Raw genomic sequence first — 18198 nt, forward strand, 5'->3', positions numbered from 1 at the left:
GCTTGATTAAAGTAGATTTGAAAAGTGCAGAGAATATATGAATATAATTCAGAAATTAATATATCTTCATTAGTTGTAATTAGAGCCCACATTTCACCTCCACATTTCATCGGAACTTTATAAAAATTGAATGGTTTGGTGGATTATATATATATGTCTATGTTTATTCTACATCACTTCAATGTAATATCTCAGGAATTGTGAATAGCATTGAAGATATCTTAGTTTTCCGTTCTCATAAACGTTCTTAAATGCTCTTGGAGACGAAGAATGTGTCCTTTCAAGGCATTAAAGGTTTCTCTTCCTTTTTTAAAGAATATACAAAAATCGGAGCGCGCTCTTTTGAGGTTAGCCATCACCGACCCGTTTTCCACGAAATAAATGACAAGCTAGAAATCAGAAAATGATGTCCCATCCATTTCTGTAGAATTTATTGAAAAATCAAACAGAAACGTATTTAATTTTGCGGTCGATGGGCCAATGGGGGAACCGCAAAAACTAATTAATTCGCCAAAACAACAAAACAACGACCGGGAGTAAGAACAAAATGGCCGCCAACAGAAGCGGAAATGAGCTTTGTGTGCATGTGTATGCATGTGTGCGACCGCAAAACAGATGCTGATTATGAAGATAATTAATATGGCTAATTAAACTGGCGAATGCGATGCAGAAATTGCATTTGCCAGGCAGCACACAAAACGGGCAGGGAACGGGGTACAGGGAAAAGCAGAAAAACAAGCGAAATTTCAACGGCTCCTGCCACATAAAAGCCAATTAATTATTTTTATGGCTACTCCCAGAGCCCACAGGGCCCCCAGAGCCAAACTCCAACTTCGAGTCCGCCAACGGAAGCCAAGAGTCCGTCGTCTTTTCGCTCTGAACTCGGGGATAATAAAAAATTATGGCCAACGATTTGGCTCACTCGAAACGAAGCAAAACCAAAAAAAAAACAAAAAACAAAAAACAACAAAAACAAGCACTGTGAGCCACTGACCAGGCCAAGTCCGCCCCGTCCGCCTCTCTTTGCGCTCTTTATACATATATATTTATATACACTTTATCCTGCATACTAAATCCTCGAAAATAAAAGTAAGAGCCGGAGCCGGAGCCACAGCCATGCAAGGGCCAAAAAGATGGCGCCTTGCTGTGTACAAAATTGATCAGTGGATTCCCTGCCGTTTGAACTATGACGCGATATGTCATCATATTTTCTCGTTGCAGTTGAAGGGACCTTCCTTATGGTGGGTATCCTCGAGGGGGCAGAGTGGGGGGTAGGTTCTGGTGGCAGAACCATCTTCTGCTTGTGGTTTTTGCCATGCATATTTCTCACTTTGTCAAACCTTTCGTGCAGTGCGCAAGGCCGCAATGAGATTGGATAGCCCCCACAGGCCCTCTTTGGAAGCACCTCCGATTCCTCCTGTACCAGTACCGTACCCCTTCCCCCTACTCCCTTTTAGTCAGCTTGTATTTAGCATTTGGCTTGAAAAACATTTATTGCCTGGGCTACCGCAAAATCAATTTGGGCTCTTTGTTTCCGATTTTCGCTTGGAGATCGGAGGCTCGGAGGCGCCCCAAAACTCGTCTTGCCTCTGGCCAATCCCCTCTGCTGTGCTTATGGCCATTTCTCCGCTCCGTTTTATTGGCCAAGGCAATGCGCCTGAGTAATGGCCGCCGCCCCTCTGGGGCTCCCGTCACACTCGATGTCGCTTTTGGGCCACTTTGGTTACAGCTCTGACTCGTTTTTATTGCAATTTCTGTTCTACTCCCCTTATTTTATTTCTTTAGGGGAATATACATATGTGTTTTCTGGTGGGTTTTGAATGAAAGAGAATTCCCAAAATAATATACAACAAGCATCTAAGAATCACCTTCCAAATTCCACCATTACAACTGCCAGAAATTCCCATTGTCCATACTCGTACCAGAGTTCATTAAAAACTCCATTACCCGAAGAGGCTGCACACACAGCAAATCAATTTTGATTTACTTCGAGCAAAAGACCGACCGACAGACAGAGAGAGAGACAGACAGAGAAAATATATATTAATATGTTGCCCCCATAGCGGTCAGCCCTCGAAATGGGGCATGTTTTGTGGGGGGCTGATAGCAGGGTTGCCAGAGCTGGCCATCGAAGAACCGTTCCATCATTCGGAGGAGTGCTGATGATGGAAAGTGTCCCACTGTGCGTGCACAAAAAGCAACAACCAAAATAGGAAAGAAAATAGAAAGAGAAGAGGAGCACCACAATGGACTAGATAGAATGCCACAGAAAATGGACTGGACTGGAGTGGAGTGGAGTGGAGTGGTGTGCAGTGGTTCGGAGTGCCACAGAGGATATTCGAAGACCGAGTGAGCCGCAACAACAATAAACGCTAATAATGCTTAATCAATGTTACACATTACAACAATAAAACACAAGAAACACGCAAGAAAAAACGAAGGGCCCTACGAAAATCGAAAGAAACCCAGAGTTCAGCTTCATTTGTGCCATGATTTATGGCTTTTTCATTACCGAAAAAAAGAGCGCACCTCTTCACACCTGTGGAAAAAATGTTGAGGCCGAAATGAAATGAAATGAAATGTAATTGAAAATCAACTAAATCGATTTTCAAGAGAGAGAAACAAATTGTTGAAAACAATGCGCGGAATTTGTTGCGTACAAATCTGTTATTGTTGTATTTCATTTCGCTTCATTTGCGTTGCGCATTTCAATAATCATTTATTTTGTGGCATCACGTTGATTATAAACACTGGCCGGCGAGGAGTTCATAAATTTCCAAAATGAGCTTCATTACGGACAGAGCAGATATTGTTGGGTTAGAAAATTTCCAATTTATTCTCAGAAGAATAGAAGGAGATCCTTGACGGTCCTTAATCGCAAAATATATATGCAAAACTTCGCTCAATACTGGACTAAGAGCATTAGACTGACTTTACTGTAAAGAGAGAGAGATAGCATGGGTGACAAGACGCTTAAATACTGTTCGTACCCGTCCACGGACACGTCTCCAGGCTATAAGTCCGAGAACTGAGGTACTATATGTGCAAAAATTATGTTTTCCAACAGGCACACAGTCAGGCAGAAATCAAAATTGTATTTGAAAAACTATCGAAATTCGAAATTCACTGGAAAGCCAAGCTGGCTCATATATTTCTCTCGCTCTCTCTGCATGCGTTTCCCATAAGAGGCTATCTCCGTTTTTGCAGTTAGTCAGTTAGTCAGCCAGTGCTGAATAACAGAAGCAGTATTGAATAATCAATCCATCGAAATTTCAATAAAATTAAAAACCTACAACGTAATTTTAAGAAATCTAATGAATCCTTCACTCTCTTGCGTTAATTGTATTCCCAATTTTATAGAAATACCATTTCTAATCTTCAAATCAAAGAAAAAGCCCCAGTCCGCTGTCACATCGATAAACTAACGAGCGTGCAATTATTTTTTGAAAGAAAATTTGGAGGGACTTCTTTGTTTGCGCATTCATTGTGTGCCTCCACCCAGCGGCAGCTGCGTGCCTCCCAAGAACCCAATCTGGCACATCTCAAAGCTTTTCATCGCCATGCCACATGTCAATCCACAACTCCGCTCCTCGACACTCGGCACACACTTGGAGCGGAGTCGGCGAGGAATCACTGAGGTTATGGGCGGATGTGGCCTGTGGATGTGGTTATATGCGGTGCGGTGTTATCGAGAAGTGCGCCCAGCACGAGTTAAAATTTAATTTAGTGAAAATAATTTGCTTAGTCGTGCTGCAAAATTGCATAATTGTCAATGGTTTCGGCCACTCGGCAGAGTTCTCTCTCGCACTCTTGTTCTCATTTGCCGAACTCTTCTAATGAGGCGGCCACAGCGCCATTTTGTGGCACAAACACATTTGCATATTGGAAAATTATAGCCCTCTGCTCAAAGGCCGACGCCTGCCCCGACGCTGGCTTCTGCTTCTGGCTTTTGTTAGCGGTGCGGTTGCGCAGAGGGCCAAAGTCGATGCTGAAGCCAGAGCCAGAGACGGAGCGCGTGGTGGCCTGGTGAGGCGCAATGGGGGGGCGGTCGCTGTCGACGACGAAGTGACCTCCAGCCGCGTCCCAGTGGCGAGGACTTGACTCTTAACTGGCAGTCAGCAGTGAGGCAGGCAGGCATTCAGGCGCAGGCAGGCAGTCAGTGAGAATCGAGTGCACGAAAATATGCAAGCAATGCAATGCTCCTACTCCTCTTTCTGGCCTCATGATGAGCTGTAAAACACGCGTTTTCATAATGTTATTAAACGGAGGAAGAGGTAGTGGAGGAGGGGGAGGAGGAGTAGGAAGAGGGAGCGGCAACCAACGGCCATTTGACATGCCAAAAAACACTTCTGTCACAGCAGCAGGAGAAGCAGCAGCAGTCGCAGCAGTTGCCCAGTGGAGAGTAGTATCCAGTGTCCCTAGGGGGTGGCCAGACCACAAAAGCGTGCCATACCCGATCCCACCTCTTTCTCGTCGCGATCTTCGGCCGCCTCTTGGCAGCCATGCGACAGGAAACAGCGCAAGCGCCGCCGGACCGACCGGATTGGGTTCGTAAATTGAGCGCCGCATGCGTCTGGGCAATTATTTTGCCATAATAAACTTGATACGGAGCGATGCTCTTATCTATGTATGATTTCAGATTATCGCAGCAGTGCCGAACCGAACAGTAGCTTTTTAGCTTATTTAATTTCAAATTTAAGCTTATTTTTATTACCAAGCCGATGGAGCGGCAAGAGTCAAAGTGGCTGTAAAATGAACAGGAAATAATTTGAAAAGTTTAGTACGCAATGAAGATTTTAATATGATAGTTATAAGCTTTGAATGTTTAAAAAATTCTTTTTATTTTATTTATTTTATAATAAAGTATATTCATTAGTATTAACAACTTTAATATTCTTATTTTTCAAATTCAAATTTTGTGCTGCAGTGCTACCAGTCCAAGAGGAAAAGATCAATCACTCCCGTATCTTTACTCATTTAGGTTTTATTACGTTTTCTACCCTTACCTCAATGAAGCCCTTTGATGTTATTTTTAAAGAAATTCCTCTCCATATAATTTTTAAAACTATTTTTAAAATTTGTATTGCTTCCATTTCAAATTTGTGCCGTAATGCTGCCAGACCAAAAGAAAAAGATCAAGCCCTTGTAGTGCGGACAGTCTGGCAGCACAATGTAAAAGTTTGCCCCCTATACTGGGGGACGGTATATTTTGGTATATCGGTATATAATGGTGTATTTGATCAATTTCATCAATCTATTCAATTTCCAATAAAAGCAAGTGTTTAAAATAAGCCAGTCAAGTAGAAAATCGATTCATTAATCGGATAAAGTTAGGTGGGCACGGCTGAGAGATCTATCTAGCTAGAAATATTTAACGGAATATCAAAAACGAAGAATATGTATAATAGAAATTGAATTTTTCAGTATATTTACGGTATATTTATAAAATGAGACGGTAGTTTATTTAACTCTTGCCGCTGTTCCTAACTTGAAGAAAATTAGCTTATTCAGTTCTGTGGCACTAGCTTCTGCTTCAAATTCGTACGAAATGGTCGTACCAATTATTTGGCACTTCGCAGTAAAAACTGCATTTTCCAACTCTTCGCACGCCATACGTGTATATTAAATTAAAAAACTAGTAATATCCTTTCATTGACAATAAAATTTTACCTTGTGCAGAGAATTCTATTGATCTTGGTTCTTAGTTTCATGGAGTTCCTTAGTTTTGTCTTCACCAGATTAACCTAGCTTAATACCCGCTCAATTTCCGCGATTGGCAACGGCAATGATAGCATCTAATTGGCAATCGGTATCCGATATCGGTATCGATAAACACCTTCACCAACAAGTGCTATAATTTTCATATTAAAATCAGTAAATGAGGGAAATATTTCCCAAAAAGAAGAAATAAAAAAAATTTCAGTGAAAAATATGTTCACAAAACATATCAAAGTTGAAGAAACTTGTAAATAAACTAAATTTTACAGAAATTGTGCACTCATTTTTGATGATATGATCATCAAACCAAAAATCGAATATATGTCCAGCGTTGACTGAGACATTGGTTACGTAGACCGGGGATATGGTATAAAATACTCCCAAACAACTGGAATGTTGACATTTGTTATGTTATTTTAAGTCAATTTTTGTTAACTAAAACGCAACAAACCATTACGCCCAAGCCATTGATCTGGCAGTCAAGTGCTGCACTACAGCCGGCTTAAATATCCGTGCTATAGTTTGCAATCAGGCAAGGGTAAATACAAAGGCTTTTGAAACATTAGACAAGTAAAGATTGCTGAATCCGATTGCGTACATCTGTTCAAGAGTGCTAGAAACAACATGGTATAATTGCACCATTATAATTACAAAGCGACATGGAAAGTAATTGAAAAATTTCATGAAGTTTGTCACCTAAGTTAAAGGAAAATCATATCAATCCACAGGGATATGATAACATGAAAACCAATTTGGCCGTTAATATATTTTCGAATACGGTCGTCACAGGAATTAAAATGGCTGATCGTGGACAAAGACAAAGATGCAGCCATCGCTACATCAACGTTTTTAAAAAGTATGAACGATGGTTTTGATGCATTGAACAATACATATTGTACAATTATAACATATTATACAATTGCATAAATGAATTCGTTGTTATTTGGGAAAGATTAAATTCGGCCTGGAAAGGCTGAATCAGAGATCAAAGATATTGATCAAGTAAATATCAGGGGTTTCAATCAAGATTCCCTGGAAGAATATTTTGATAGTTTAAAGCGCAAAATTGGGTGTAAATATGGTGGCCCAATAGCAGCTCAGTTGGGTCAGCACCTGCCTCTAGAAATACCTGAAAAGGTAAATTTAAAGGAGAACGGTGGAAACCCAAAAACGTCAAGTTTGAATCGCCCAATTAATATAATGGCGAAATTCGCTGCCGTGAGTGGGTCAAAAATAAAAAAGTAGAAATAAAGCGTAGAGAAGTGGAGGAACAAAGGAAAAGGAAATGGTTGAAGGAAGGGCATAGGGCTATAATGCCAAAAAAATAAAGTGCAATAGAAATGTTTAAATAGAAAATATTAAGAAAAAAAAAAACCTCAAAATTCACGCATTTATAAGAATATGCCAATGGCTGCAGAAATGTAGGCTGTCCGGTTTACCATTGATCTTCCGAAACAGTTCAAATATGTATTATATGATCTTAAATTGTTATTTCAAAACAACAATCACAAAATCGACTCACGTTCGTCGGTATATTTACGGTATATTTTTAAAACGAGACGGTATATTCCGGTATATTTCTGAGGGTCGATGTCGATAGCCCACAGCTGCTTCTGATGAATGAACGTGTGCGGTAGTAAAAGCGTAAAACAGAGCAAAAAACGGAATTCGCAAAACCGTTTTCTTGTTGCCCCGCAGACATAATTTAATAAACAATTAAATGGTCTCCAATATTAGAGAATTATTTTCTGTTGGTGATAGCTGCCTGTAGAGACAATTTAAGGGGCTTCCTGGACCGGCGACACACAATGGAAATGGATGGGTGAAATAAAGGCAGCAAGCGAGTAGTGTAGTTGTAGCAGGAGTGTGTGTTCGTGTGCGTGTGAGGTGGTAGTGCGTGTGTAGTACGAACGAGCGTGTGTAAGGTAAACGCAAAACGGTGAAGCGAACCAGGGGAGGCAGCAAACACGCAAAAGAAGTCCCAAATTGTGAAAAAGAAAACAAAAAGAGAACTAATTTTGTGTTGGGGAGAAAAAAGACAAATGTAAAGTGAAGATGGAAAATGTGTGGTAAATGAGATAAGCGATTGCAGCCCCACCGCTAGAGCCGGGCATGTTAGTGCTACTGGTCCGAGGAGCAGAGGCAGAGCAGCATCCATCCAGAGCCACAGTCCTCCTGCCCTTTCCCCTGCCACAGCCCCAGGCCCAGCACGCACAGCAGTAATGATGCTGGCCGCAGCCGGTCTACCGGCCTACGATGCCGGTAAGATCAACAGCAACCCGAGCAACGGGACGGCCGGTGGCGTTGGTGGCACAGTGGGCACTCCCTCGGCAGTGGGTGCCTCGCGTCCCAGTGCTGCCAGTGCACTGATGAAGACCCTATCCGTGCGACTGCATCGCGGCACCGAATTTATCAAGGATACCGTGCAGAAGGCCCTCGTCATGTCAGCGCCAGCACCCGTGGCCCCGGCCCCGGTCCCATCACCAACCCCACCACCAGTTGGATCCGCTGTGCCGCCGGCAAAGCCCATAACGCTGACCAGTCAGACGCTGAAGCGGAAACTGGCCGGAGCGGGCGGCTTGATGGGCTGCGGCCCGAGTCGCATTACATCGATCACCGCCAGCTCGAGCAGTGGACGCTTCATTCTGGCCCATGCCAACAGGAAGCCCGCTAGCCAGGTGCCGACGGAGGCGTACCTTAAGGTCTACACGGTGGCACCCACTGAACTGCATCGCTCGGCAGCGGCCCGCGTACGTAATCCCAGCACTGATAGCTTACTCATGGATCTATGCCAGTTTAAGCCCATCCGGCCCATGCCTTTAACGCCAATAAAAATGTAAGTCTTGTAGATATATTTTTCGGAATCGATCAAACAATATACTCAAAATCTCTATCGCTCTTTGCTCTGGCAGCAACAAATTCCGCGGCTTTGAACTGAAACGACCCAAATTTGTGCCCGCCGTGAATGACAGCGAAGACGAGGACGACGACGAGGATGATCCAGAGTCACTCCAAAAACCAAAGCCTAGGTGAGTATTGAGCATAATCGTCAGGAGCACCATCTTGAGTAAGTCTTTTGTTTGGTTCCTCAGCTCCGTGATATTGCTGCCGCATAAAGGTTCGGCGTTTGTGCCGATGCCCTATATAGCGAGCCCCAACACCACCGCCGCCGCCGCAATCACCGCAACCGCCGCCGGCACCGCCACCAGGAGCAGATCTCGCTCACACAACACTCACACCTCAGGCACAAGCGCAGACGAGCCCAAGCCAAAGCGTCGTCGTCGCGGTCCGCTGCTCACAGCCAGGCGACGCCGCACAAGAGCTGCTGCTGCTTTTGGGGCGCCCCCACCAGTCAACACATCAGCCTCTCCAGAAGAAGTATCAGCCAAACCTGTAGCTCCTGTCAAACGCAGGGCAGCCACAAAGAGTGGACCAGCGAAACGCAGTCGTGCTGCAGCTGCCAATCCCACGCCAGTCGTTGCCACATCAACCTCGCCGGATGAAGCATCCAAGGCGCCTGGCAAACGCAAATCATCAACGAAAAGGGAACCAGCGAAACGCAGTCGTGCCGCAGCTCCCGCAGCTGCCAATCCCACACCAGTCACCACATCCACCTCTCCGGGAAGAGCACCCCGCGCACGGGGTAAACGCAAGACGGCCCCAGCCGAAGGCCCACAAAACGCAAAACGCAGCTGTCGTGGCTCCTCTCCAGCTCGTCCCTCGCCACCCATGACGCGTCAACGGGCCCGTAAACAGATCTCCGCCAGCAGCTGCCATAGTGGCAGCACTTAAGTTTCATCTACAATCATCTCGGATGTTCGTTCAGTGGAACGTAATCCGATGCGGCAGCAACAACAATGGGAAAACTCTCCAAGTTCTAAGTCTTTTGGTTCTAGTTACTGTTTATGGCGAAGTCGTCTTCGAAAGCGCCTATTCGTGTGGCATTGTTCTGTAAAAGTGGGAGTGTAATGTAAACCCATCTCCATTCTGTAAGAACCATTTCTCCGAAAGGTTTTTGTTTAAGAGTTTGCCATTCAATGCATTGTTCTAGAGAAGATTAGGCTTTACCACTTTCCGATAGATATTCGGTTTTACTTTCAGCCATAGAGCGGGCTGAGAGAGATAGACATCCAGGCCTTACTTTCCCCACATTCAAGAGAAAGATCCAGGCTATACTTTCCCCCATTTTCACTTTCCTTGAGTAGATACTAGATATATATGTTGCGGCATCAAAATCATTATGACTTGGTCTTCAAGACTGATATAACAACAAAGAATCCACTAACGAATAACGAATATATGATATGATACTGATAATGATATGTATGCAAAAAAGAAAACAGAAGATTCAAGAATTTATGTTTAGCCACAGTCCTCATTAAAACGAAGAACTTTAAGCAGAAAAAGTATTAAATGTATAAAGAAACAAAACCATGTAAAATGTAAGCCATTCCTGATATTCATATTTCAAATGAACAAGTGTTTTATTTTATTTTATTTTGTTGTAACCATGATTATGATTATTTGTATTTGTTCGATGTACAAACAGAAAAATTGCAATGCTTTCGATTCGATTTTTTTCTATATATGTTGGCCTTTGAGGCAAAAAGATATCGATATCGAGATATGAGAGAGAGTTAGGAGAAAATTGAGAACAGGTGAAGAACAGATGAAGATGAAAAAGATCATGTAAACGCCACAACTACAATTAATTTTCCTACTTTAATTAAGTTTGTTAGAATTTATAGCTTAGAAAAAACAAAAACAAAAAACAAAACTAAACGATCCATTCATTAATCTAAATATAATAATAATATAATACTACCTAAATCTATCTGTAAGAGCAGCATATACATATATTTAGAGGTCAAATCAACTGTGTGTTGTGATATGAACTAATTTATAATACCAAGCAAAAGACAACCAACCAACCAACCGACCCCCCAAATGATAAATTGCTTGATCCCAGACAACACATATCCATCCCACTCTCAGTCTCGCAGAAACCACATTCATAGCAGAACAGATGCAGAAAACGTTGATATCATTAAAAAGTAGTGAAGGAAAAAAAAAACAAAATCCAAAATTAAAATTTTCAAAACAAAAACCATGAAAAATTATAAAGAATTAGCCTTAAGCTAAAGACAATTTCCAGAGATTCCAAACAAAAGCAAAATTACTTAAACACACAGCGAGTTGTATGCGATGCGTCAATAAAAATCCCTAAAAATATTTACAACACTATCCATTTGATTGATGTACGGACATAAGTGTGCTTCCATCTTCAATCTTTTTTTATACCTTGCTATTCCTTCAATATCTTTTCTTGAAATATGCGAAATCTTCGATCCAATGAATGATTTCAATTACGGTCCTTAAACATTCAGTTTCCTTAAATGTTCTTTCTTTAAATCATTTCGTATCATCAATTTCACTTCAATTTTTGTTCTGGAAGAAGAAATCTTCTTTTAATTACAGAAATCTTTGACGAAATCCTTCCTTATTATCTGTATTAACATTGTCTTCGGCTTCGACTGAACTTTCCTGGATTTCATGCTGAATGCCCTTACCCTTAAATTTATCTTTCCAAAATCTTTAGTTAAATCTTTGCTTTCCAATGTATATTTCAATCTAATCTATACTTTATTAACTTAAGAGAAATCTTGTTTGTTTTCAATAATATACTTCTATTTATGTAAATATTACCTGCCATTCTTTCAAATGACTTTTCTGTCTATATTTCTTTTGATCTCTCTTCCAGATCACTCCTCGAAAGTCTCCATTTTGGTGGGCATGACATTCCACAGATCCTGCAGCTTGTATCCCTCCCGTATGCGCTCCATGGCAAAGCCCAGCTCCTTGCAATACACCGGCTCCCTGTCCGACTGATCCGTATTGCTGTTCGACACACAACCCTCCGCCAGATAGCTATTCAGTTTGGTATTGATTTCGCGCTCTTGCCGCTCGTCCAGCTCCTCGAAATTCTCGATCTTGAATTGCGTGGCCTGGGCCGCCTCCTCGGCGGCATCCGCCAATCGCTGGCGTGCATCCTGGGCATCGTAGTGGATCCCAAAGTTCGGCTGCTCTATGTAGACGGTGTGCAGCGAACAGAGCTCCTTGAAGAGTTCGTTCAGCCGGTCGGCGGGATCGATGCGGAAGCCGAGTACATAGCCGCCTCCAGTCTCGGCCGTTTGGATGACCAATGCAGGACCATACTTCGACTCTCGGACACGTAGCTGGAAAGGGAAATGCGGTGGGAGATTGGGAAGATTCGAGCCTGAAGGATGATTACACTCACGCTTTCAATCTGAAGATAGGGCAGGCTGATGTTAAAGGTCTCATTGGCATCAGCGAACCACACAAGACGTATGTTGGAGACAACAAAGCTGCCCAGATTTCCCTGATCGCTGGATAGATTCCAGACGCCCTGTACCTGGCTATAGACCTGCTCATCGGGCAGGATAATCAGTTGTCCAGAGAGTACGATGGCTCCTCGCAGCTTTAGGTCGCGATAGAGATACGTGCGTTGATATAATCTACAGGGAAATGAGAAACATCTGACGTGTAGAGAGTTTTATAAGAGATTGCCCCGTATTCCACTTACTGATACACATCAAAGACGCTGGCAAAGATGGGCTGTTCACGGCGCGCCGTCTCCCCGGACACATCCGTGAAGAGGAACTCGAAACGCGTCTCATTGCTGATGGCCAGAATGTACAATGCCTGACTGGGCATCCTGCCCTTGGAGTGCATGTGCACAATGCGGGTATTGGTGTTTCCAAACCTAGCAAACCCAATGGCTGAAAAGTGGAGAGAGCGCCTTCAGTCTGATGTCCTAGAATCCCAGCATAGTTACTCACATAAATTGTACTTTTTGTGAACCAAGGAATGCCAAATCACTCGAAGATTGGTGACCATTAGGCGGCCCGTGTCCCCGGGATTTCCCTTGCTGTCCTCAATGTGATAGATGTAGTCCAGCACCTTCTCTCCGGTGCGTAGTCGAGTGTGCCTGGAATTTATATACATATCCACTGATAGCTGGGGATTCTTCTCCATCTCTCTCTCTCTCTCTCTCGCTGGATGACTTACAGATGAGGCGTATCAAACTTGACATCCTTGTCCTCCCAAAGAAGCTGCAGCTGTGGCTGCTGGCCATCGGTCTGTCCCAGAGATTTCAACATTTTAAGAATGAAATTTCCACTTTTGTTGTGTCTTCCTCCTTAAAACCGTTGCTAGGCAACTTTGTATACCCTTTGAAAGGTTATTATTGCCTTTAACAGAAGCTTTTCATTCAATTAAGCTACGATGTAGCTTTAATTCAAAAATCTCAAGTCTGTTCATCTCTTCACTATGTTTCGATTTTGATGGCAGTCCAGCAATATACGAGCGGGAACCTTGTGAATAAAATTTCATACCCGATACTGAGTTAATTATAAATGTATGTAGCCTTATGATTTATGTATCCTATAAAATATAATTTATAATATATATTGACATGAGTGATGGAAGCCTGTACGACCAAGTTGCCAGCAAAGATTACCCGACGTCCCTTAGACGGTAAGCACACGATCCTCCTTCCTTTGGAAGCAACTTCCCAGTGAAATGCTTTACCTCCTCATTCCACCTAATGACCTATTTGAATAGAATTTAGAACAATTAATTCTAAATTTTGTATTTTCATACATATATGTACGTATATATTTGACTAAACTGTAGAATAATAAGTACAAAACTTATGCTCTGCTTACTCGTATCAAAGTAGAAAAGGTTCGGCTGATCATATACTTATACTCAGACTATAAGTCAAGATTCCCCAAGAGGAAATGGTGCCTTAATTTATATAGAATAGCAAAGCTAAATTGGAAATGTTTCTCATTGATTCTCGTTCATTGTTTAGAATATTGCAAATCGTTTGGCTTAAACATTAGGACTTTCATTCGGGGGACAGACAGTGGCAACAGAAGGCAATTCGTGTGGACAAATGTCGAATACCGAAACGAAACTAATTCATACTTAGACTACAGCTTAAAGTGAGGAAGATCCCTCTCACATGATGATCTGTGGCTCGGGCACACTGGCCGCGATGCTTTTGTGGGGCAGCACTTGGCCCCCATTCACATAGAGCTCATCCTTTACAATCACATCTTCGCCCAGCACTGTGATGCCCTCGATCCGCACCCAACGACCCACGGTCGAGCGCCAGCCTACGATGCAGGAGTCCAGCCAGGAGTGGGAGCGTACAATGGCACCTTTTAGTATGGTGGCACGCTTGATGCACACCCCATCCTCTATGATTACATCCGGTCCGATGGTTACATTTGGCCCAATGCGGCAGCCTTCGCCTATCGTGGCTGTGGGATCCACCAGTACATTGCCGACGACTCCTGGTCCAGTGTACAGCTTCGGTGATTGCTTCTGACGCAGCGAGCTCAGGTAGAGGCACATGCCTAGAAGAGATATGCAGGAAGAGGGAGATCAATAATTGTCTTCTGTTCCTATCTGGAGCAGGGGTCTTCCCACGCGCGTAATCTACGTAATGAGCCTCCACTCAAACACTCAAACAAAAATCGCTCTATCAAACATTCTACGCGGTATTAGCTCTTCCGAGAAACATATAAGGAAAAGATAAATCAAACTCGAAAGAAACCAAAACATGATTAAAGAACGCACGACACTACGGTTGGCGATAAGGGTAATGAGGCAATTGAAGATAGGCGCCGAGACCCAGTCCACCACCAGTAATTCAGTGAGTCATCCTACCTGTAAGAAAATCTTTGGGCTGCCCAATGTCCATCCAGAAGCCGGTCAGATCCATGGCATACAGCTCCTGTTGCTCTGCCATGGCCGGAAATACCTCCTTCTCGATGGATGTGGGCTTGACCTCAATCCTCTCGAGCACCGATGGATTGAAGATGTAGATGCCGGCATTGATTTTGTTGCTGACAAACTCCTGCGGCTTCTCGATAAAGTTCTTTATGCAGCCGTCCTCGTCGTACAGCACCACACCATATTTGGAAGGCTCCTCCACCTTGGTCACGACAATTGTTCCCTCTTTGCCGTGATTTCGATGAAACTGCACCAGCTGCTTGAAGGGGAAATCACAGATCACATCCGAGTTAAGCACAAAAAAGGGTTCGGGACTGGCAGACAGTATCGATTTGGCCAGGGCCAGTGGTCCTGCTGTTCCTAGGGGTTCCGTTTCATGGGAGAATATCAATTCCACGCCCAGTTTGTCTGCCTCCACCTTCAGCTCCTTCTCCATTTGCTCAGCCCTATAGCTGACGGCGAGTATGACCTGAATGAGCCAATTATTGGTTTATATAAATATATTACTCATAGTATTGCTCACTCACCTGACGGCAGCCGGCATCGACAAGTGCCTCCAGCTGGTGCAACAGAATTGGCTTATTGGCGAACTCCACCAGAGGCTTGGGCGTGCTGAGGGTGAGCGGGCGCAGACGGGTGCCATAGCCACCGACCAAGATGAGGGCACGGGTGCCATTGCCGACAGTTGTGTTGGGAGAGCCGCACATTTCCGTTTGATGTTAAGGTCTGTTCTGTTGAGCACTTGTGACACGTCAGAAATTCCGCAAGCAATGTTTTCCTCCGCACTGCTCGGGCGGATTGGGCCTGACGAGCAAGTGAAGTGAGCGGGGCGAACGTTTTTCTGTTTGACTTTAATTAATATCACTTACTGTCTTTTGTTGTTGTTTCTGCTGATAAGAAGTTGATTCGTTTTTTATGACCTATTGCATTTGTTGGCGCTTTCCTATTGGGGGTGGGCGTTGTGGGTGTGTGCACCTGTAATCTTACTTTAAGCTTACTTTACTTTATGCCTAAAACTCTAATTTAACGTAAGGACACTTTATTCAGTTTAATATGTTGCTTAAACTTCGGATTTTCGAATTTTCGGATGAAAAACAAACTAGAAAACAATTAAATAAATAAAGACATCGATACTCACTAGGGCTGCATTCCATCCATCGATAGCAGACTCGATGGTATCGATTGTATTGTACGTTTTTTTTAAATTTTGTTAGTACGTCTTTTTAAAACTTATAAACTTTATAATCTAATTGAATCGAATTGATTACTTTTACAGCGAAAGTAACTCGACGCTTTGCGACGTAGAAGTGCAAACAAGTTTCTTGGGCCGTAGAGGATTAACAGAGTATTGGATAATGATTACGCGATTTGGCGCTTACAATGCAACAAGGCAAAACTTCCCATCTCTAAGAAAATATAATGACATTTACAAATTCTTTGAAAAAGAAAACAGCGCGTACCAAACACCTAATTGACTAATAAATTGGAATAAATTGGAAGCGAAAACATGGACGATTTAAAGAAAATGTGCTGCCGAATTTGTCTAAAAGACGCCGAGCCTCCAGTGGACATTTTTGCCAAGCAGAAACACGATGAGAGCTTGCCCTACGAGCCGGAAGACATTCCGGCCAATATGATTAAGGAGTGCACCGGGTTGAATGTGGATGAAGGAGACGGCCATCATCAGCATTTATGCGAGCCATGCTTTAAGGCGCTGCGGAATGCGTATCGATTCAAGCGTAGGTACAGCCGGACCATGCGGAGGCATGCACCAGTGAAGAGAGAACCAACTGACGAGCAGACTTCCATAATTCCAAATGACGCGGCCCAGGAGCAGACTGTAAACGTGAAGAACGAGATAGATGTCGATGCTGTTGATTCCACTGCGCCGATTTTTAACGAGGCTGAAAACGACAACACTGCGGCGGAATATTTTGAGATCATCGAGACCGACGACTTGGACTTAACAAACATCAAAAGCGAGTAGGACGGGGACTTGGAGGAGATGGGCAACACCATTACCCCCGACACGCCGCTGATGAAGAGGCCTTTCACCATCAGGGTAGTAGCGCAGGAGGAGGATCCAGCGCCAAATATTGCCGGACCACCACCGCTCCACTACCAGTGTATACACTGTCCAAAGACGGTCCCAAAGAAGGTCCAGCTAATACTCCACAGTCGTTCCCACAAAAAGGAGAAGAGTTCAATTTCAAATACATTTTTGGATATTTCTCAACTTAAAAATGATAGCCGAACTGCTTTCTTATTCTTCGACGAAAATTTGCCCTTGGTTGTTATGCCATTCAGGCTGAGCGATTTTAATAGCCGAAAGCTGGAGCAATTCGGGCTATAATTGGTATTAATTACTTAGTTAGTTACTTTTAATATGTATTTGATATACACCACACATAATATATCCATATATGTAAATTTTTTTCGGTTATTGAACGGTTTTAATAACTGAAACGATTTTGAAACAGAAACACCGCGATTTTTCTTTTCAACCAACTAAAATCGTCACAATTGTTTGACATGCCGGAATACTACAAAAAAAATCGTTATTTTTTAAAAAATGCATTTCAGGACATGTTGCTGCATGTTTTTTTTGCAAATCCCGTTTCACTGTTTGCAACATTCAATTTGTAGGGCCCAGACTCATGTGTTGAGATATCGAGCAGCATTGTCCCGCAACATAGTCCGCATTCTGCATACCCTGGAAAAAAGGATATTGTGGAGTGGAGGAAATGTTTGTCGTCGCAGGCTCCAATATATGCAGAAACTGTCAGTCTCTGTTTCAAAGCTATTAAAAGGATATTTTGCAGTTTATTGTTTTCTTATGGAGACCAAGAATGAGTATCGGGATCAGGATATATACACGAAACTAATCAAATGATTAACGAAAATTTCTTTATTATTTACGTTTCAAATACAGTTTGTAAAACAATTTCTTCACATAAAATTAACTAAATGGGGTATACAAATGCCCATACTCCGGTTGATAAGCAACAAGTCTTCAAATTGACGTGTTGAAATTTTTTGTTTCAACTGTTTTAGTCAAAATATAATAAAAAAGGAGTACTTAAAAGTAATTAATCTTGAACAAAATTTATTCATCAATGGCATGAAAATATGTGGGCAGAGTCTTAGTTAGCCAACATTATACAACGGAATTACTCACTTACGTTTTATTTGTGTAAAAAAAAGCCAGTCAAGCAGAAAATTGAGTCATTAAACGCATAAAATTATGTGGGCAGGGCTGAGGTATTATAAAGCTAGTAATATCTGACGGAATATCAAAAACGAGGACTATGGTTCCCGATCATGGACAGAGATCTATTAACCGATTGTAGACCAACAATGAACCGTAAAGAACTGTAGCGCAGTCCAGGTGAAAGATATCGTGGGGTGTTTTGTAGGTAAATAGGAAAGACAAGATGGATCTATAAGAAGTATTATTATTAGTATTATTTTCCGCGGTTTATATCAAATTGTTATCCTGTTGAAGTGTACAGTATAAGTTTACAGTATATTTCGGTATTTATGTCAGTTGCTCGGCTGGGTAACCGTTTACGGTATTTGCAATAGTTTTCGGTATTTTTTAGGTCCAAAATTGAACCGCTGGTATATTTACGGTATATCGGTCTATAATGCTAT

At 42.7% G+C, this 18198-nt stretch overlaps 4 protein-coding genes across 4 annotated transcripts; 2 read left to right on the forward strand and 2 right to left on the reverse strand.

Annotated features, from left to right (window-relative positions):
• Nucleotides 1-7422: 7422 nt before the first annotated feature.
• LOC6591697 (nucleolar protein dao-5) lies at nucleotides 7423-10950 on the forward strand. The gene is made up of 3 exons (XM_002017232.2): nucleotides 7423-8554; nucleotides 8631-8747; nucleotides 8811-10950. Exons 1-3 carry the CDS (start codon nucleotides 7941-7943, stop codon nucleotides 9508-9510), a joined length of 1431 nt encoding a protein of 476 aa, XP_002017268.1. The 5' UTR covers nucleotides 7423-7940; the 3' UTR covers nucleotides 9511-10950.
• Nucleotides 10951-11317: 367 nt separating this feature from the next.
• Nucleotides 11318-13344, reverse strand: LOC6591698 (Bardet-Biedl syndrome 5 protein homolog). Its single transcript, XM_002017233.2, has 6 exons — nucleotides 13259-13344; nucleotides 12808-13182; nucleotides 12579-12727; nucleotides 12323-12518; nucleotides 12017-12254; nucleotides 11318-11954 (listed from the first exon to the last, which is right to left on the reverse strand). The coding sequence occupies exons 2-6, from the start codon at nucleotides 12897-12899 to the stop codon at nucleotides 11481-11483; spliced, it is 1149 nt and encodes a 382-aa protein (XP_002017269.1). The 5' UTR covers nucleotides 12900-13182; nucleotides 13259-13344; the 3' UTR covers nucleotides 11318-11480.
• A 41-nt stretch (nucleotides 13345-13385) lies between these two features.
• Nucleotides 13386-15581, reverse strand: LOC6591699 (mannose-1-phosphate guanyltransferase beta). Its single transcript, XM_002017234.2, has 4 exons — nucleotides 15414-15581; nucleotides 15072-15348; nucleotides 14479-15013; nucleotides 13386-14165 (listed from the first exon to the last, which is right to left on the reverse strand). The coding sequence occupies exons 2-4, from the start codon at nucleotides 15249-15251 to the stop codon at nucleotides 13765-13767; spliced, it is 1116 nt and encodes a 371-aa protein (XP_002017270.1). The 5' UTR covers nucleotides 15252-15348; nucleotides 15414-15581; the 3' UTR covers nucleotides 13386-13764.
• Nucleotides 15582-16051: 470 nt separating this feature from the next.
• LOC6591700 (uncharacterized zinc finger protein CG2678) lies at nucleotides 16052-16531 on the forward strand. The gene has a single exon (XM_002017235.1). It carries the CDS (start codon nucleotides 16052-16054, stop codon nucleotides 16529-16531), a length of 480 nt encoding a protein of 159 aa, XP_002017271.1.
• The last annotated feature ends 1667 nt before the right edge of the window (nucleotides 16532-18198 follow it).

This window comes from Drosophila persimilis, unplaced genomic scaffold (assembly GCF_003286085.1).
Source record: "Drosophila persimilis strain 14011-0111.01,24,50 unplaced genomic scaffold, DperRS2 tig00000000-arrow-pilon, whole genome shotgun sequence".
NCBI classification, from domain to species: Eukaryota; Metazoa; Arthropoda; class Insecta; order Diptera; family Drosophilidae; genus Drosophila; species Drosophila persimilis.